A 21,466-nucleotide genomic window follows, 5' to 3' on the forward strand; every position below is an offset into this window, starting at 1 on the left:
AGTTGGGGGTTAAGAAAGATTCCCAGGGTTTTTACTTTGGCCACGGGGAGTGGGGGGGTTCCGAGGGAAAGGGGCCAAAAGGAGGGAGACCACGGACTGCAGCCACCTCCGGTCAAGACCAGTTCGGTCTTATCCGGATTAAGTTTGAGGTGGCTGCAGTTCATCCAATCTTGGATGAGGGTCATGATAGTTTGAACATTCAGAGCAGATGAAGGTGAGTGAGACAGATTGAAGATTGACTGGAGATCATCCGCGTAATTAAACCTCCAGTTGCTGCAACATAAAAATGAGGGGAGAAATATAAAGGTTGAACAAAAGAGGGGAAAGTGATGAACCCTGGGGGACCCCGCATTCTACTTTTCGAGAGGTCGCCTTAAAATCAGCCAACCGGACTGCCTGAGACCTCCCAGCAAGAAAAGACTCCAGCCAGGAGAAGGCCAGGCCTTCTATGCCCGCCGCCCTGACACGGTTAAGGAGGATGGTGTGGTCCACCGTGTCAAAGGCGGCGGATAGATCTAAAAGAATCAAGGCTTGCGGAAGGTTGATGTCGATACCTTCACGCAGCTTGTCCATGACTGAGATGAACACTTTTTCTGTAGAATGCAGGGGACGGAAACCAGCTTGACGGGGAGAGAGGCAGTGATTTGCCTCAATGTGAGTGCTTAATGTAGTGCTGATATGAGTTTCAAGCACTTTTGCAAGGTAGGGAAGGAGTGAGATGGGGCGATAGTTAGAGGGAAGGGAGGGATCGGCGTCCAATTTTTTTTAGGATAGGGATGATGACCGCCAATTTGTGTGGGCTGGGGACATGACCAAGGGTGAGTGAGGCATTAAGAAGGGTTAGAGGGGGGGTAGGGCAAGCAAGGTAAACTTCCTTAAGAATACTAGCAGGGGCAAAGTCCAGGGGAGAGCCTGATTTGACCCGGTGTAGCAGAGGGAGGAGAGTGTCAGTAGTTAGAAGAGGGATTTTAGTCAGCTTAGCGGTGGTGGGGGGGGGAAAGGTCAACAAAGGTGGAAGGGGGCGGGGGAATGTTTTGTTTAATTTTAATAACTTTGTCTATAAAGAACTCGTTGAGCGAGTCACAGAGGGATTGGGACGGGGGATAGTAGCCGTGGCTCTGGAAGATGAGGCAAGCTCATGAACGGTGGAGAAGATTTCCTTCGACTGTGACTCCGCGACCATTATCCTGTTTGTGTAATATTCAGTTTTTGCTTCCAGGATGCTTTTTTTATAAGTCTGCAAGATGGCCAAATAGATTGTTTTTTGGGCAGGGTCATAGGTTCTTCTCCAGGTTCGTTCAGCCCTTCTTGCGGCTAGTTTTTTTTCTTTAAGATCAGTAGTGAACCAACGATTGGCTGCATGGGTCCGCTTAACTGAGAGCCGCCTGAGAGGGGCAAATTCATCGCCTGCCGTCGTGAGCCAGTTGTTAATGATGGCCAACTGCGGGACGACTGATAGGTCGGATAAATCAGGACAGGTCTTGGTCAGGGTAGAACAAAAGGAGGGCATGTCAATTTCCCCCCATTTCCGAACCCAGGTGTTTTTGGGTAGGGGAGGTTTAAGCAGGGGTGCAAGGGTAAGGGAAAGAGTGATAATAAAATGATCCAACCATGAGCAGGGGGATATGGTAGGAGGTGTGGATGGAATGTTCAGTGCCCAAATTTGATCGAGCGTGTGGCCATGTGAGTGGGTGGGACTATGGATGAGCGGGACAAAGTTCAAACTTTCCATAAGGCATGTAAATTCCTTAGATTGTGGGGTTTCGGCAGGGTCGTTAGGCCAGTAGTTGAGGTCCCCTAAAACTAATACAGAAGAATTATTAACTGCCAAGGTGGCAAAAGGGTCTGAATATTAGGGAGAAAGGAAGGAGTGGGCTGGGGAGGGCGATAGATAAGAACAAAAGTAAGGGGAACTTGATGAGAGGTAGAGCGGGCTACAAGAAGGTCAACATCGGTGATAGAGGGAGAGGGGAGGGCTTGAAAGTTGAGGTCAGCACGGGCTATTAAGGCCACTCCACCGCCCCGCTTGCCTTCAGAACGGTCTGCACGAATGGCGGAATAGTTCGATGGTAATGCGGCAAGTACGTTGGGCGTGGAGTCAGTCTTGAACCAGGTCTCGGTTAAAAAAAGGAATGAAGCCCAATATGCTTGTTATGCTTCCCAATACTGCAAACAGCACTCTCTCTATATTACTCACCTTTAAAATCGCTTTTGATAATATAGAACAGTGTCAAACACACAACAGATTTTCTTAAGCAGAATCTCTGAAATGCACCTCAGACACTGAAACCAGAAATGGCACACTTTCCCACTCATTCTTCACACATATTTCAGGTCTTAACCAATGAAATCTCTTCCCACACTATTTCAAAACTAAACTAACATTTCAATTGGTTCTACATTCCCACACTTTCAAACTCACATAATATTCACCCATCCCCCTAGTGCTCATTCAACCTGTCACCATGGTAACTCCCACTTAAGGAAGAACAGAGTTTAAAAGTTCATTATACTAAGTTGCAAATGAATCCACCAAGGTTGTTAGAGCTTTCAAAATAACAGCTAATCATGTGCAATGTTCCTTTCAGTGACCTTTTCTGAACCAACAGAATTGCTTCTTTTAAAAACAAAACTATGCCCCCTAATATGCTCTTTTCCATTTTCAGAAAGCACCAATCATTTCTTAAGCTTCAAGTGCAGGGAATGTCCTCCTCTTTTTTTTCTAAACTGCAAGCTTTCCAACTGCCATTTCATTTACAGCCCTCATCTGAGTACAACCAGACCTGCCTTGAAGATGCCTTCAGTATGGTTTGTGGGACACAGTTTAGTATTCTGGTCTAAAAGGTATGCAACAAACAGAGGAAGTTTAAACCTTGATTTACCAAATGTGGATATTTTATGGATTGGCCAGAGAGGATTGAGATGTCACCAATTGATACCATTGGTGAAATCCTTCATGCATCTCCCACATCCTGACCTCATAATTGTGCACTGTGGTGGAAATGACTAATGCACTTTGACTGGGGTTGGTCTGGAAATGCTATTGAAGGACATCTTTGGACAATTGATTTCACTTTTTCCTCAAACTGCCTTTGTCTATTCCAATATATGCCAAAGGCAAAAATGGAATTGGTCCAATCAATTTTGTCCACAGATTGAGAAAGCAAGGAAACATGTAAATAAATCTGTTTCTGCATACATGAGAGACTATGGAATGGGTTGTATATACCACAACAACTTGCATTACAACATGCAAGGCATCTATAGGACAGATGGTGTACATTTCATTGATGAAGGGAACAGAGTCTATCTCTGTAACATCAGACTCTGCATTGGTACTTACTTGTAGGTACCAAAAAAAACAAATGAACACAACGGCTCTTTTTAGAGCCAACTAACATGTAAACACTCAAATATGATTTTTAACTTTATTTTTTTTATAAATTTTTACCGAGGTCCACGCACCGAGCACTCACCGAGCACTCCCCGTGCGCGGACCTATCGTGTTTTCTGGTATTTTAAAAAAAACATTATTTTTAACCTTAGGAGTCCTTGAACGACCCCTGAGAATGCATAAGGGGTCAGGGAAACTTTACCCTACCCCCTTCCCACGTTTTTAAGTTATATTTTTCACTCTCTTCTGAAACCACAAAATGGCGGCGCACCGTGCATTTACCGAGCACTCACGGTGCGCGGACCGATTGGATTTTTTTTTTTTAAATAAAACTAAATGGAAATGGACATCGTCTCCTCTGTAGATACCTTGTATGTTGTAATGCAAGTTTTTGTGGTATATTGAATCCATACTGTAGTCCTTCAGGAAAGCAGAAACAGATTTGTTCACATGATTCCTTCCTTTCTCAATGTGTGGTCAGAATTGGTGTAGGGGGTCATGAGTTCCTACTCTGGTGAAACACACTTGCTGTTCTATATACTTACTTATGTTGTAAACTAGTGCATCAGAGACAGTCAGTGACAGAAAGGATACAGGACATGAAGAACACAAAATTGTATCACTTTGCTACTACCTCATAAAGTACATTTAAATAAGTATAATGTTCAAAACAATTTTTCTTTACTAAATTAAAATGTATTTATCAGAATTTTCAAAATCTAAAAGAACTTGTAGCATTTCTTCATCAGAAATTTCATCCATCAAAGTGTCTGAAAATGATTTGTCAAACTCAACAACGTCTACACATTCCATTAATTCCATATCTAGTGTTTCATCAAACAAATCTGCCATGGTATCTACTTCATGTTCTTCATGATTTGTTTCATCTATAGGATCAATATACACCACAGAATAAGTTGTCTCAATAAACGTTGCTGTTATTTCAAAGAAGATGTTGGTAGGCTCCTCATTTTCATTCATCATTTCATGTTAGTGTACTATTAAAAGAAACAGCGCTTACTGCATGATTTCCTGCTCTGGTGAGACACACTGCTGGAGTGAAAGAGTAAGGGAAGGGCAGTAAGGAAAGGAAAGTGAGGGAGGGGGAAAGAGAAAAGGGGAGCAGGGGACGGAGACAGGGAAGGGAAGTAAGAGACGGAGAGGGAGAAGTAGAGCAGGGTAAAGGGAGTGAAGATAAGAGAAGTGGAGTGACGGTGAGGGAAGGGGTATGAGGATGAGAAAAGGGGGGGTAAGGGAAAGTGAGAGATGGGAGTGAGGGAGAGAGAAGTGGAGTGAGGTGATGGAGGGAGTTAGAAAAGGGGAGTGAGAGAAGGGGAGTAAGGAATGGAGTGAGAGAAGGAGAGCGAGGGGGAGTGAGGGAAAAGGAGCAGGTAAGTGAAGGGGTGAGAAATACAGATAGGATGAAGTGCAGAGGGGGAAAGGGAGTGACAGTGAGTGAAGGGCAGTAACAGTTAGGGAAGGAGTATGAGGGTGAGGGCAGATGAATCAGGGAGAAGGAAGAAAATTAAGAGAGAGGGAAAGTGAGTGAGGAAGAGAGGAGGAGTGATAGAAAGAGAGAGGAAAGGAGTTTCAGGGTAAGGGAGAGAGAGGGACAGAGTGAGAGAGAGGGAGAGCAAGGAACTGAGAAGGAGTGAGGCAGTTAGAGTGAGTGAGACAGAGGGAGACAGGGAGAGAAAAATGGATGAAAAAAAGTGAGGGAAGGAATACACGGAGGGGAGTAAATGAGATGGAGTGAGGGAGTGAGGAAAGAGGAGTGAAGGAAGGGGAGTGAGGGAAGGTGAGTGAGGGAAAAGTACTTAGGGTGAGTGAAAGGCAGTAACAGTGAGAGAAGGGGTATGAGGGTGACGAAAGGGGAATGAGAGAGAAGGAAGGAGATTAAGAGAGAGGAAAGGGGACTGAGGGATAAAGTAGGAGTGGAGGAAACAGAAAGAGAAAGACAGGATGGGTGAGGGGAGAGAGAGAGAGAGTGAGAGAGAAAGAGAAAGAGAGGGAGAGCGAGTGACTGAGAGGGAGTGAGGCAGTTAGACTGAGTGAGACAGAGGGAGAGAGGGAGAGAGAAATGGAGTGAAGGGGAGTGGGGGACTAAATGAATGGGAGTTAGCAAAAGTGAATGAGGAAAGGGAGTAAGGGAAGAGGACTGACGGATGGAGGGAATGGGAGCAGGTGAAAGGGAATGGGAGTGATGCACAGAGAGGAGAATATGAAGTTGGAGAAGAGGAGTGAGATTGAGTGAAGGGCAGTGATAGTGAGGGAAAAAGAAGCATATTAAGATAGAGGAAAAAGTAGTGAGTGAGAGAGAAGAATTTATGGAAAGAGAGGAAAGAAAAGGAAGATTGGTGGAGAGAGAGGGAGACAGTGAGAGAGAGAAAGAGAGGGAGAGTGAGGGACTGTGAGAGAGTGAAGCAGTTATAGTGACTGAGACAGAGGAAGAGACTTAGAGACCAATGGAGGAAAGGGGAGTGAGGGAGGGAATAAAGGAAGGGGAGTGACCAAAAGGAAGTGAGGGAATAAGAGAAGGGGAGTGACTGAAAGTGAGTGAGGGATGGTATGAAGGAAAGAGAGTGAGTGGGAGAGAGAAAAGAGTAAGGGATAGAGCAAAAGAAGGGTAGTGATGGAGGAAGAAAGAAAAGAGAAGTGAGGGTCACAGAGAGGAAAGAGGGAGCAGGAGAATGTAAGTGAGGGTGAGGGAAGGGTACTGATGGTGAGAGAAGGAGTGTAAAGGTGAATTAAGGGGAGTAAAGAGAGTGAGGGAAGGAGAGTAAGATGAGCAAAGGAAGTGGAGTAAGAGACAGAGTGAAGAATATAATATCTGTGGAAGAGAAGAAAAAATTGAGTTATAATATATATTTCACAATACAAAATAATTTGTACAATATGTTATGTATTTTATTTTGCTGTTCCCAGAATATATTGAATTTCACTGAAAACAGTGAGTTCAATAGTACTCATCATATAACAGCGGGCAAAAAAAAGACAATCAATAAGATTGTCTTTAAAAAACCCATTCAGCATTTTCATTAAGAATGTAACAATTAGAAAAAAACATATGTTAAATGTTTTTTTCGAACAGCAATTTTTTACGTAAGTATGGTATATCTCCATCAATCACAAAGTAACAAAACATTATTACTTCTTTTTTACACACTCTAAATAAAGTAATGTACAAACATATGCTAGCAACATTTACCCGAAATAGTCATTTTTTGTTTCAAATACCATTCCACATGGCCAAATAGTATGTGTAAAACACTTAGTTTGGAAGATACTTAATAGTACTCTTAAGCGTCCGTTTCTCAACCTTTTGAATCAAAAGCACCAACATCTTTTGTACCATCTAACAATGGTTATACCTCCACCCGATGCTATTTATCATGTACATAGAACCTTAAACAACTAGCATGCTATCCGAATCTCAACATCATCTGGTATGAAGATGACACTCAGCTCATCCTTTATCTTACCAAGATGCTGTATACCATTAAAAGAAACCTCTACAAGGGAATAAAAAATGTCACCAACATCTCCAACAACTACAACAAATCTAAAACACCTCTGCTTCACTGATGATCAACATCTCCTGTGATAGCCACATCACCCACTATCTGATACGCTTACACTACCTCTACGTCAACTACAAGAATTTTTTTAACCTCATCACTCTCACTCACAAAGTACTTTTCAACACCAGACTACCCTTCCTTAACAGCAGTAATTTTCCCAGGCCAATTATTTTCCCTAAAATTTGGGTTGTAAAAACACTAGGTAAGAATTTGGTAAGTCATAAGGCAAACGTTGTTTAAAAATCAATTGAGTATCATTACAATGAGTACAGCCTTTTGTACATTTTAAATCAGCTGTGTAATGTCCTGATGTTGTAGAAGGTCCATCGTGGAAAATAATTGCTACAGTTACAAAAGTTCCTCCTGATATTCATAGTTGAGAAGCCACAATTTTTTTTATTAAAGTTGTCAGTTTTCTTCCATCAGGTCTTTATCGTTGCAGCATTAAAATTACATACTGTCCATATCTTTGTATAAATAATGTAGATAACATTTATGAGTTACATTGGTTACAGACCATGTTTTGATTTGCTTCTCTAACTAGATTATTAAAAGACACTGATTTGCAGTCTGGTAAAGTCAAATATATAAATATTTCAGTGCTACTTGAAAACGAACAATTGTCACAGTCATGTTGCCATTTATAAGAAAGGGCAAAAAGATTTTCAATATCTATACCTTTATCTTGCAATACAACAAGCATACACATTAGAAATTCCTGACAACCTTGCTGAATATTCTGTGAAAATTGATATGAACCAGAACATATGTCTAAAAATTTCGAATATCAGAAACATTTTCTATTTTAGTTTTATCACTACTACATTTCTCAAACACAGAATTCAACAAACAACAAAATCTTTTGTCCCGATTTTCAACAATTTGTTGTAGTAAAGTTTCTAGAAAAAAAACAACATTAACCACTTCATTAGCATAGCAGTTGACACCACAACTGTTTTCAAACTGAAAACGAACAACCTCTTCAATAGAATCCTTTTTCGTTTTGCTTACTATCACTGGTTCTTCTAGTTTTTTTCTTTTCTCTGCAACCTCGCTACAATTTTTCTCATATCTTCTTTTTCAACTTGCCACACGCTTTTCAAATACTGGATATTGAGGTAAATTGGGAGCATGTTCTCTTCTTAACCTATTATACTCTTTTACACAATTTACATCTGCACTAATCTTTGTGTCATCAAAATCAATCAGGTAAAATCCAGATAAAGTTCTGACTCGAGATAAAGCAACATATGCCATACCCTCTTTAAACACAGTACTTCCAATATTCACCAAAGCACAATCTACACTTAAACCTTGAGATTTATGAATAGTCACCGCATATTCCAAACAAACAGGACATATAAAACTTTTACAAGCAAAAATCGAGTTGAACAACGACTCAATTGTTGTACTTCTTCAATTTCATCAAATTTGATTTTCAAAAATTCAATGTCATCTCTATTTGGGTAATTCACAAAATCAACAACATTACCCATTGCTCCATTTACTAAACCTCTTTCCACATGTAAAATACGTCGTAAAATGTTCCGACAATTTATACATGCAGATAGATTCTTTTCTAAACCAGCTGTTTTAGATATTGATTTCTCTAAAGAATCCAATTTTGACTTCAACTTTTCTGACAAAATAGTAGTAGCTCCTTCATGCTCCATTCTATAAATAGCTTCCAGTTTTATAATTTCTTGGTTTTCTTACTTTAACATTTTTTCATTGAATATTGAACATTCTTGCAGAGTTGGCATCAAGCATATCACTGATTTCTTTTCTGCAATTTTTCTATATATATTCTCTGGGAGAATATTTTCATTTGGAAACGAATTTGTAAGTAATCATGCCTGTAAAGCTTCTTTGCAGTGTTCACTCACTTTTCCAATTCTTATATCTTCAAGAATACTTTTATAATCAGTGTCCTTTGCCTGTCGCATATTTGTAATGAGTTCTGAATATTCGAAATATGACCAAATATTAACATTTCCAATGCTTCCCAGGCACTTTCTGGTGTCTTCATGTGTAACTATTTTAAATACTGCTGTCCTTTCACAGGAGTTAGTTGTAGTAGATCTCCAAAAACTATGACGTGTTTGCCTCCAAATAACACATCATACTCTGTTTTAAGGATGTGTTGCATTCTTAAATGCACAAAGGCAAGCATTAAATTTGATACCATGCTTACCTCATCAATAATGAGAAGTTTCATTTTTTTCAAGAATCTAGAAACTTCACAACAAGCTTCTCCAGATAGCTTGTGGTATTCTAATTTATTTTCATGCTCTACTGGCAGCATCAATAAACGATGTAAAGTAATCCCTTTAATGTTATGTGCTGCCAACCCAGTTGGAGCAGTAACAACACAAGAGAGTGATGACTCAGTTCTTTTCTGTAGATAAGTTGCAATTCCTTTAATTAGAAAACTTTTTCCAGTTCCTGCTTCTCCACTCACGTACAATCGGACAGGTTTAAATGATGTACATGAGCACTCTTTTTTCTCATGATATAAACCATGCTCAATCTGTTCTGTCACTTGATCGTATATTTGTTTTTGCTCAACATTTAGTTGTTTTTCCAATTCTTCTAAGTTTATTACATCCTCTTGATCTTGTTGCATTGCTGTTTCTACCTCATCCATGGCAGTTGCTGCTTCATTTTGAATAATTGGTTCTCCTAGTGGATCCTGACTCAACGAAGCAGAACTTTGACTGACTTGAGAATTGTCTCTAGCAATCTCTGCTGCAATTGTAGCTTCTTGCTGTATTTCGTCGTTCAACATTTTCAGATAATTAGTAAAAGCAGGACATTCTATAATATTTTTAGTTGCGTTGAATGAATCTTCATAACTGTCAAAATCTCCAAGTAGTTCCAGTTCTGTACGCCATGGCTTAAAGAGTTGCAAAAGAGCTAAATAGCAAAATTCCCTTTTGTCAGGAGTTTCGCAACTCAGTTTTCGGTGCTTAATCAAATGTCCTTTTCTTTGTTTCACTAAACATCCTTCAGATCCAATCACAGCATATACTCCTTTATTGATATCTTCTGTTATATTCCTCTTTAAAGTATAGCTTTGAAGTACTTCATAGAAACAAACGTTTTCAAGATGATTACTTCTATTTGGATAGTATGTATCCAACATACATGTCTTTAAAATATCTGTACTATCTGGTTCTCTCTCTGCTAAATACTCAATTTCTTCTACAGATTTCAAAACTCGGTTTCGTGTTCTTCCAAGACCTAAACTCACCCAAATGATTGTTCTAGATTTGGAGTATGGACTTGCAGATGATAAGCGATCTGAACATTCATATGCTCGGATTTCTCGATGGGACAACATCTTAAAACTGTAGCTGTACAATTTCTTACTTAGGCTCTTTTCATGAGAAATTTCTTCCCACATTTCCTTCAGTTCCGTCTTTTCAGATTTAGTCATGTAAGACGTTACATATGGAGCCACAGCAATGGAGTTGCCTGCAACATATTGAATATCCATGTTAGCATTCCACATGGACAAAATGACTGGGTTATAGTCATTTATGTATTTTGACTCTTCATTTCTCCTTAAGTTGTAGGTATTGTTCGGTGATTTTCTTGTGACAGTATGTCGCAAGATGACATAAAATTGTTCACTCTTCCTTTCATGGAAATGCAAATCAACATTTTGTGTAGAACTTATCCTTAGATTTGTACTTTCAACGACAGTATTTTCCACAATGATGGGTTTGTAACCGTAAGACTTGATGTCTTAAATTCTTTTGTTCTGTACTTTTTGGTACAGCACATGTAAAATATTGTTCAATAAAACTCATCACTGTGTCATCTGACTCTGTTCCAAATTTGGGGGCATCTTTGATCCATAGCAGCATATGTATGTGAGGAGCACCTCTTGCTTGATAGTCCTTTCTCCAAAAGAAATCCAGAACCTCTCCAAGAGGAGGATTTTTTTTGTTTGTGATAAAAGACATCATAGCTTCAAATCTATGATTGAAATACCTGCATACATTAACTGGATCCAAAGAGCACAGTTCTGCAGGTGTCTTGTATTCTATATTTTCTATGTTTGCATTTGCCTCTCGCAGAAATTGAAGTAAATCTTCCCAAGCATACTCTGCACAGCTTAGAGTAAGGAACCATGTAGGAGTACCTACGTTCCTTGCCATACATTTCAATTACCCATGACGACGGTACCAATACTCATTAGTACCATGCTGACATGCCATGAGATTAATTAACTGTGATTCCAAAACAGTATCTTTCTGTTGGACTTTATTCATAAAGTCCTTTGCCAAAACATTTTGCAGATGTACTCCACTTTTTAGTATATGGTTCACTGCATAAGAAAGTCCAGACAAGTCACTCTCAAACAGAATATGAAACAAATATGGAATACATTTGCGAAACCTTGGATCTTCTGCATATAACCTTGATGTCCGGTATTCAGATGCAGGAATCTGCACAGGTCGTTCATATCGTCCACCTTTGCCTGTTGTAAATAACTGAGGGAAACAATGAGCTTCCAAGCTTTCTTCCCATACACTAATGGGACTTCCTTTTGCTTCTTTCATTTGGAATAACTTAGTAGTATTCCCCATCACTTCTTTAGAGTGAAGTGGACAGCACACTATAATGTTCATAAATTTCTTCAGTTCTGGTCAAATCTACTTTTTCAAGTTGTGCAGTTGACAAATCACTGTCCTCTTCTACAATTGATTCCTCTTCTCTTACATATACATTGTAATAGTATTGATTATTGTTTACCAAATACAACGTTGCCTTTTTCACTTTCCTAATATCCACTCATTCTTGCCAGATTTTCTTACTCTTCGTAGGAACGCCATTAACTAGAATAACTAGAGGTCCCTCTTCCACATTTTCTACACCAATTGTTTCAATATTTTTCTTTAAATCTGGAGGCAAATATACAACTCTTCCCTTTAATCCTCTCTGTAAATCTGAAGGAGGCAATTTCCCTGTCTTAGGCTCCATGAGAACAATAACCTGAAATGGATGCACATATTGAAAAAGAATAGACTCATAAGTATTTAAATTCATCAGTTCAGAAGGAATATTTACCAACTCAAGATTATTATGTACAGCTTTAGCAGGCATTTTGTTTTCATTTAATTTGTTATAACAATATTTACAAATACGTTGATCAGAACCCAAATCAAAACAATTCTCTACCAACAAATAAGTTGCAAAATCCTTCCACTCATTATTATTATCCTTTTCACTTTTTAAATATAGATCAACTAACTTGGTCTGATTTTTATAATGAATTCATCTACGAAAAATACAAGAAAAGTTTGGCCTTTCACCTGAAATGACCTTAAACCTTGTAATTTCTTCCTCAAAATTTTCTGTACTAAAATTCTGTACATTTTCTTCCACATTTCCTTCTATTAATGTATCTATTTCTGCACTATCCTCTTCAGGACCAAAGTAACTAACCTCAATTTCTTCACAAATGTTGGTTACATCTAATACAGATTCATGCAAAAGAGCACTCATTCCAGCGCGAAGAAACCGTCGGTGAACGAGCGCTATATAAATCCCTTTTATCATATCATCGTATATATATATATATATATATATATATATATATATATATATATATATATATATATATATATATCAAAAAAGAAGGAGAGAACTCTGGGTAGTTTCCATGTTTAGGTGGAAGGCTGCTTCTGTATAGAGCACCCTCAACACCAGCGACACTCCAAATTTGCTGACCTCAAATGTCTGCTTTTCTATCAAACTTTTTAAGCATAGTATTAGCACAGTGCTATCCACGCCGAGATACAAATGGAAAAAGTATTTTGCCATTTGTACTGCAAAGTCTTTAAGCATAGGATTAGCACAGTGCTATCCATGCCGAGCTGTAAAATGACAAAAGCCATTTACCACTCCAGGCACAATATTACAGCTTTGGATTGGTAAAATACCATCAAAGCCAACTTGAAATTAATAAAAGCAACCCCTGACATGTGTTTCCCTGTCATTACAGCTCTTCAGAGAGGTTTAACTTTGTCCAGACACAAGGGAGCACCCAGTATAAGTAAAACAAATATCCTTGCAGGCATAGAGTGACGCATAAATAATGCAAAAAAGAAGGAGAGAACTCAGGGTAGTTCCCAAGTTTAGGTGGAAGGCAGCTCCTGTATAGAGCACCCTCAACTTTGATAGAAAAGCAGATATTTGTGGTGAGCAAATTTAGAGTGTCGCTTTGCATTATTTATGCGTCACTCTATGCCTGCTGCAAGGATATTGTTTTGATATATATATATATAGAGAGAGAGAGAGCGCGAGAGAGATAGATAGACATACAGACAGACAGATAGATAGATAGATAGATAGATAGATAGATAGATAGATAGATAGATAGATAGATAGATAGATAGATAGATAGATAGATAGATAGATAGATAGATAGATAGATAGATAGATAGATAGATAGATAGATAGATAGATAGATATGGCTCGCAGTGAGGGGGTGTAGTTGCACAGGAGCATAATCATTTTTTTTTTACTTACCTTGAGACAGGGTCCCGCGTCTTCTCTGCTCCTGCTCTCCTGCCTCCAACTCGGACAGGAAGCAGACAGCCAGGCTCCCTCTCTCGAAGCCAATCACTACGTTGCAATGCAGTGTTGTGATTGGTCTGAGTGCCTTGTCACAGTGCTCAGCCAGAGTCTGGAGGGGTGAGGATGTTCTCCATGCAGGCTGTAATGCTGCCTGCATGGAGAAGTGCAAAGTGTGCATGACTGGATCCGGGAGGGCCAACCAAAATGTCATTGCGCACTAATGAGTGGGCAAACCACTCCTCCCTCCTTGCTCCGGAGCAGCCCCGCCCACTCGCAAAGGAAATAGAAATTGTTTCAGTGCAGGAATTTCATAATGGCAAACCTGAAAAGAACATAACCACTAAAAGCAGGAATATTAGTGCATCAATGTTTTCAATCAATCATGTGTGGAAGGGATGGGGTTTCACTGTTGACTGAGATTATTAGCATCGTCATCATGTCTAAGATGCCTTTCTTTCTACAGCTTTTCCTGTACTCTTCTTAACTCTGCCAAAAGAGGTTACTCTGCTTCTGAAAACTGTGAAAAGTTTGGTGACCTGGGAATGGGGGACGACCAATAACTTTGCAAATAAAATGAGTAAGTAAGATATGTGCCATTGTGAGTTTTTACTTACTTGTATTTTGTTTTTGTCTTCAAAATGTCATCATCAGTGTATTCAATGGGAGGTGCTCCTCCACATTTTGCATAGAAAGGTATCTCTCCTAGTCCTCCAAGAATAAAAGAGTTCAACAGCACTCAGAAATGCAGGTCTTATCCCTTTCAGTTGTTGTGGGTTCGCAATATGTTTGTTAAAAGGAACTGGTTATTTACTCAGCAACCTGCCAAATACTAAAACATCTTTGCTATTTATCCAGCGGCCAGCAGAATAGTACATCGTCTCTGCTGTTTAGCTAGCCAGTGGAGATGATGTACAATTTGACCAGCAGGCAGATAAATAGTTTGACGGGAATCTTTATTTAGCCAGTCATAAAGGAAAAAGGGTCTTCAAGTTATGGTAGTGTGGTGGCCATCTGATAATGGGGATGCAACATATGTGAAGTATTTTAAAGTGAGTAAATCTACAAATGTACAATAGTTTGAAAAAGGGTAAGTGTATGAATTAAGCTAAGCCATGTACAGATCAAAAACCCCCAAAATACATGTTGAATAAAAACATTTATTTTATTTTAATATTCAAATAAGACATCTAGAAATGAAACAGAAGCTTCAGGATATGGCACACAAATAGTTTGCACTTCTCTCAGAAAGTATGGTTTTAAAGAATGCTACATAAGTATTTTATACTCCTGAAAATATATTGTTTTTTTGGTGATTTCTGGAGGCTGGGCTCTTTTTTGGTCTTCTTATGGGAGGCCTTGTGTTAGCTTCAGACTTCTGTTTAGGGGGGATTGGGCTTACTCAGTATTTCAAATCTGGCAACACAGCAGTAGTCAAGAATCAGCAGCAAACAGGGAATGTAGACAGATAGGTGGTATCTGGGCTCCAGCATCCTTTCCAAGTACCACACATTGAGGGTTAGAAGCACACATTTGAGTGCTGGTGTCCACATCACAGCACTAAAATGCTTTGCTACACATAATTAGGTAGCTCCTGATATTTCGACCACTCTGAGATGTTGCAGTTCTCAGAGCACTGCGGGAATAATTGACTCAGTAGCCAGTCAGTCTTCTTTTCGATGTGCTGCCTCAGGCAGAAGTAAAAATTAGCCAAGGCCCAGATTGCTTAAAGGTGAATGGTGAGTCATTCTCAATTTCCCCCGGCTAAGGGGCTACATTGTAAAAGAGGGCTGCCTCTCTGACCGCCCATTCACTCATCATCTCACATGACCTGGTATGATTTTGTAATGGTGTTTTGTCCTTGTGTCCCGTGATTGGGCCGCGCAAAGTGTTGTGGACATTTGTTTTTAATAATGGTGGGCGGAGAACCCTTTTGCAAAATTACTCCACCTCCCGCAAAGCATAGCGGAGCCGGCCCACCCTCATCATTGTAGGTGTGGTGCCTGCTATGTGGGCAACGTAAACAGTGTAAGTGCTCAAAAGAGTTCAGATTCTGCCCGATTTAAAGTCCCCACTAATTTGTGGTTGGTAATGGCCAGTCGGACTCAGTCTCCACTTCCTTCAGTTCTCTGCAGCAGACTAGAACCACGCTGCTTGACTCGAAAAACAGAATCGGCCTCCCCCTTCCAAAAAAGGGATAACACGACCGCTGGCACTGAAGCCACCAGTGCTGAGGAAAAGGGTCATCTGTTTGCCTTTTCCCCTGTGGCTGCACCTTGCAAACGCCAGTGAGAGAGTCCCCCTTGGTAACGACACAGCTGAGAGTGACGAAATCCTGGTCCAGTCCTCCTGAGTTAATAATTTACTGAGCAGTCTCGTAACCACTGCACGCAGCGCGGGCGCAGGCAAGGCAGGAAGGTGAATGAATCTAAGGCAATGTAGGTAAGTTACTTAAGTTCTCTTCCTAACCTGCCTGCGCGCACAGATTTTATTTGAAGAAACCCTGAACAACCTGCACCTGGCATTGTGCCGGGCTTCAAGTAGTGTAATTCATTGGAATCTCTCACATGTGGAGGGCTAAGAGATATGCCTAATAATTATTAATTGTGTTACTGTATCTGCAACCAAGCACTCCGCATTAGCCTGATCATTTTCTTTTCCTATTGCTTTAAGCTTCATGGAGAGGAAGCATAAATGAATGAATTAAGAAAGATCAACTTCACCAAGTAATTGACCTTGACACTCAATCATAATTTACAAAGGATTGATGGTAGCATGAGGCAATATTTATTTCCGTGCTGCTAATGCTACAGATCTGGCTGCTTCAGTCCTGCCAAACCTTGGATGAAGCAGCTTTTGTCTTGTGCAGTCTCACAGTAAGTCCCCGGATTTGACACACGTGCCCCTGAGCTAGTCGTTTGTTTTCATCGATAATTAAAGAGTCATATTTAAATTGCATCAATCAGAGCTCAATACTCATTAACAAACATTATTTGTATCCCCGACACAGGCTCTGTGGCTGTAGTGTAAAACTGTCTGTCACCACTTCCAATTATATGAATGGATCTTCTAAAGTGCATCAATTAAGCATCTTTCACCTCAGCTCCTCGAGGTGGAGCGCGCTTGATTTATCCCAGTAAACTCTGGCTGCAGAGGAACAACGGATCAACTCGTGGCACACCTGTGTGGTTGGTTGGCTCCTCACAGAGTGTCTCTTGTGCGAGTCTTGCCCACAGAGATGGCCTCTTGCAGTTGCATAGTTGCAATGGCTTCTCCTGGTGTGCTGTTGTGTTGGCGGAGCGTCGCTTGCTGGGCTGCACGGCCTGCACCTGTTTAGGAACCTGCAACTCAGTGTTGTGATGGTCGTTGGTCTTGCGCAGTTACTGGGAGTTGTGCTTCCACTGGGGCTGTCCGAGGCCTTGGAGGGATAATGTCACATTGTCGTGTTATCTTCTTCTGGGGGAGGGGGCAGGGGGCCGTCTGCACTTAAGTCTGAGGAGAGTGATCTACATGGGCAGAGTGAATTTCTTCTTCTCGTCAACAGTTGGGCGGGTTAAAGGCGAGGGCAGAGTGGAACTCCGCGGAATTTCACTGAGTTGTCAGGCAACTCAGCGGAATTCCATGTAGTGCTACTCCGTGAGCTCTGCCCACCCTTAGTTTTTACTAGCTGCTTCATGACACCACATGGCACTCTCATAGTGTCTCGCTGCAGTGCAGTAGAGTGCAGCCGAATGTTTTCTTCCCCAACCTGAAAGCCAGTCGGGTCAGGGGATGTCGCCCCCAAGGACATCGGATACTGTGTTGTGGAACTGTACAGCAGGGTTCAGTTTGCATGAATGTGCACGGGTGGTCCAGAGAGCCCCAGGCCCAGCCGTGGAGTTGAAAGCAACAAGTTGAGCTTAGAAAGTACATGCAAAATGTCATGCAGTGCTGAAATGGTCTGATTGAGGCCAGTCCTGGCTCTGCCAGCTATCAGTACTGCAGGGCGACTGCACACATCCTGACAGAAAGTCATCCCTTCTTAGAGGGGTCTAATTATCCTTCGCAGTGAAAGTGGGCGATCAGCAGTAGGCCCCGCCCGACTCATGAAGTTCCCTGCCTTGCCATTCCACCAAACCTCAGGTAAAGAGAGCAGCTAGTGCTGTGCAGAATGGTGAGACTGGCAGTTGGGCGCAGATTGGCAGTCAGTGGACATTTGACAGGGACATGTTAATCACAGCCACACAGACAGGAAGGGTGCTAGAAGTTACAAGCATTGAAATGTGACTTGAGGGACCAGATCGGGATTTCAGGGAAGGTAGACTCAGGAGGCTAGAGTGGGTGGGCCCTATGGGGTGCAGAATCATGAAGCCCCTGGCCAAGATTTACATGATGCCAGTGCCATCAAAACAGCAAAGAAATTCATCCTATCACTTCTTTGAACTAAACTGTGATTTGGGCACATGTCTATAAAAATGAATTTATCTTGCATTCCACGTCTCTGCTCCCGCTCTCCTCGAGGAACAGGCAGCACAGCCAGGTCTAACCAATCCAGCATAGAGCTCCTTTTAAGTAGGCAGTAACCAACAGCATCACCACATGATCAGGTAATAGCTTTACATGTAAAAAGGCAGGCCGAAATTGCATGAAAACCCATAGATTTAAAAAGTGGTATTAAATAGTTTATATGCAAAAAATCATAACATTTACAGAATAAGACCATCTGTATCTGGGGGGAGCATCCGTCTCAAGGACAAGTCAAACGTGGATGTGGATCTTACTGACCTGGGGGTAAACAGATAATCGTACCAATAGAACCCAAAGGAAAGTTTGTAAGCAATGATCTGTCCCAAGGATGTCTAACAGCTGTAAGGCACGGTTCAATGCCTGTTACAGTTTTAAGGAGCAGGCAGAATCTATTGGAGTGTTTCTGCTGTGCCATGGCTTCCCTTTCACCCATCAATCTGTTTAAAAATCATTCCCTAAGGAGGCTCTGATCTTCTGTTTTAATATAATTTAATCACGGTATCTTGTGATCATACATACACCCGAGACAATCCTCAATCACACTGTTATTAAAATTCAGTCTCTCATCAGCCCACACTGAGATCCAAATTAACAATGGGGCCAATGTAACTGGATCATACACATATTCCAATACCAGTTCTTCATGAAGGAAAAAGGATGCACTATTTATACTCAGGCCCAATAAGTGTTTACAAAGTTTGCCCTCTTCCTGCTGAATGGCCTTGCAGTTACGGTACCCCCAAACGGCCACACCTTCAAAATCAATGACAAAATTAAGCAATTCAGGATCCATCAGCTTATGTCTTATAACAGCAATATACCAGCTAAAATCTCCCAGCAATGGTCCCAACAAACTAAAGGGTGTAATCTCAATAGGTAATATGATAGTGCGACATTCAATCAAACTAAGGGGCCTATTGGGGGGTGCCCAGGAGTCAGTCATTTTGATCCAAGTCAAACAAGGGAAGGAATCTATTAGCAGTAGAAATAACTGGTTGTCTAGGAGGGCAATGTTTTGGCTGACCCTCGTTGGAAGTTTAGGCTGTAAGGAACGATTTAAAAAAACAAGCGGGAGAATGTTGATGCTTGTATCCTTAATAGGCAATGGATTGGAGCTTTGAACTAATCGCTTAGCCAAATAGGAAACCTAAACCTAAAGTCGATTACAAAACAATCCCCTTCTAGGGTTTTGGACACTGGTCTGATCCACCCAACCCTCCTAACAAATAAAATGTAATCATAATACTTGCAGTTAAAGTGTGGATTTGTTGCTAACCAATGACATATTTGGCTTTTAGTTAGACAGTAGATTCTGTAGTATTTGCACTAATACAAGGTACCCCTGTTAAAATTGCTATGTAGTGACAGCAATCAGGAGGTAGATTTAGACAAGGAGACCCTACTTCCTGGTGCATCCCTCCTACCCCCACTGCCCCGTTTCAATTTGATCTCTTTGTCTACTTGGATTCCTGTCCCCTCCCAATATGTTCCAGGCAATACTGGAGTTACCAAAGGTTGGGAAAGCAACTGTAGCGGTTAAGAAGCACAAAAATCCGGGCCTTCAAGGATTGGACATTGAGACAAAGTTTCTTTCCCAATTGGAGCATTCACACTCATAAACTTAGGTCCCACAATATAAATGGAGCTAATCGATTCCTTCATAGGTACAATCCCTTTCGTCAGCTCTGTGACAACAGACTCCAATGCAGATGATCTTTTAATCAGAGGGGCAATACTTTGCGAGATTAAGGGCTAGATGTAGGTAATTTGGATTTACCGATTCATAAATACCGAAATTTACCGATTCGGTATTTATGAATCGGTAAATTCAATGTAGGTAAAAATTTGGTAAAAAATACCGAATCGGTAGGATTCGGTATTTACTGAATCGATAATTACCGATTCGGTATTTGCCATTGATTCCTATGGGCCTGTAGGCCCATAAGAATGAATGTCAATTACCGAATCGGTAATTACCGATTCGGTAAATACCGAAAAATTCAAGGGTGGCAGGGTATCACTTTGACACCCTGTTGCACCCCTGATTAGGGCTTGTGTGGCACACATACATGCCCTTAGGGCATTTATGTGTGTGCCACATGGCACAGGTGTACATGCACAGATTTGCATATACACAGGTATTTGTTATTTACCACCAACTAATAGTTGGTGGTAAATAACGAATCCTTAAAGCCCTGTGGCACTGTTTACAGTGCCACCTACATCTTAATATACAGATTCGGTAAAATTACCGATTCGGTAAAATTACCGAATCTGTATTTTAAGATGCACTACATCTCAGTATCCAAATACCGGTCGGTAACGGCCGAAAATCTGTATTTTTGGCCGTTACCGACCGGTATTTGGATACCTACATCGGGCCCGATGTCTTTTATTTTGCCAAGCATTGTGGTGCAAATCCATATATTACAGCACTCAATGTCTTCGAATTATCAGGGCTATCCTTATTCAATAGGAAATGAGAGGGAGCTTTGGGACCCTTGGCTGTTGGAATGCGTTTTGCTTGCCGCTTCCTTTTGGACAAGGGAGAGCAAATACTAATGTTTGGAATTTCCAATACGGCTCTGTCCTGGGTGCATTCCACTAGAGAGACATTGGAGAGGAATTGATTGATCTCCACACCTGGTTGGGCTTGAGGAGCAGCCTGTAAATCTCGGCTGTTTGTGGTTCTCCGGCACCCATTGATGATGTGTTGTGGCCTTTGGCCTCAGGGCCAAGCAGAGGGTGCTGGGAAGATTGATCTTTCTCCCTCCCAGCATGGAAACAAGGACGGTAAACAAGGAGTCGGTGAGTCGAGGGTCCCTTCTTATTTGTCTCTCTGCAAGGACTGCATTACTTAGTTTTACTCCTTAGAAAGTGTCAATAAAACTGTCACACATTTACAATAAAGTGACACTCATCAGTACACTCAAACCATTGCCATGTCATACATAACACAATCTGAAATCTTGACAGCTATGCTCCAGAGGGGGGACACATACATCAGGAAATTGGTGTTTGGGGCAAAGTGCTTTGCTGCACTTGCAGCACACAAATTGATTGAGACACTGTAATGGGGCTTCCGTGGAATGGCGAAGTGAAAGTAGGAGATAGGTAAGTGATGGGAAATTCAAAGGAGGAGTTCACTCTGTTGCCTGTTAATAAAAACACTTTTCATGTTATTTATCCAGCAGAGAAGGTTTAGGGCATTGATGCTTATTGGCCCCATTTCATGAGCTGCTCCCTCAGCCACAGGGATCACTTAGTGACCTGCACAGTGCATCTTGATAATGGTAGTTTTGATTTTTAACATGATGAGGAGTGTTTTAAATGGGAAAGGTCCTGTCTTTACTGGTCCCTCATTTCTGTACTTGACAATGCTGCCTCCAAAAATTAA

The 21,466-nt window shown here is 41.0% G+C and overlaps 1 protein-coding gene across 2 annotated transcripts in view; it reads left to right on the forward strand.

Moving 5' to 3' along the window:
- Window positions 1–21,466, forward strand: part of LOC144770336 (cytosolic phospholipase A2 gamma-like) — a 902,397-nt gene that overhangs the window by 590,616 nt on the left and 290,315 nt on the right. For both annotated transcript variants that reach the window (XM_078654776.1, XM_078654777.1), the window contains one exon: window positions 14,030–14,143. In XM_078654776.1, coding sequence (XP_078510902.1) covers window positions 14,030–14,143 — 114 coding nt within the window. The remainder of the gene's footprint in view (window positions 1–14,029; window positions 14,144–21,466) is intronic.

This window comes from Lissotriton helveticus, chromosome 7 (assembly GCF_964261635.1).
Source record: "Lissotriton helveticus chromosome 7, aLisHel1.1, whole genome shotgun sequence".
Classification (NCBI taxonomy): Eukaryota; Metazoa; Chordata; class Amphibia; order Caudata; family Salamandridae; genus Lissotriton; species Lissotriton helveticus.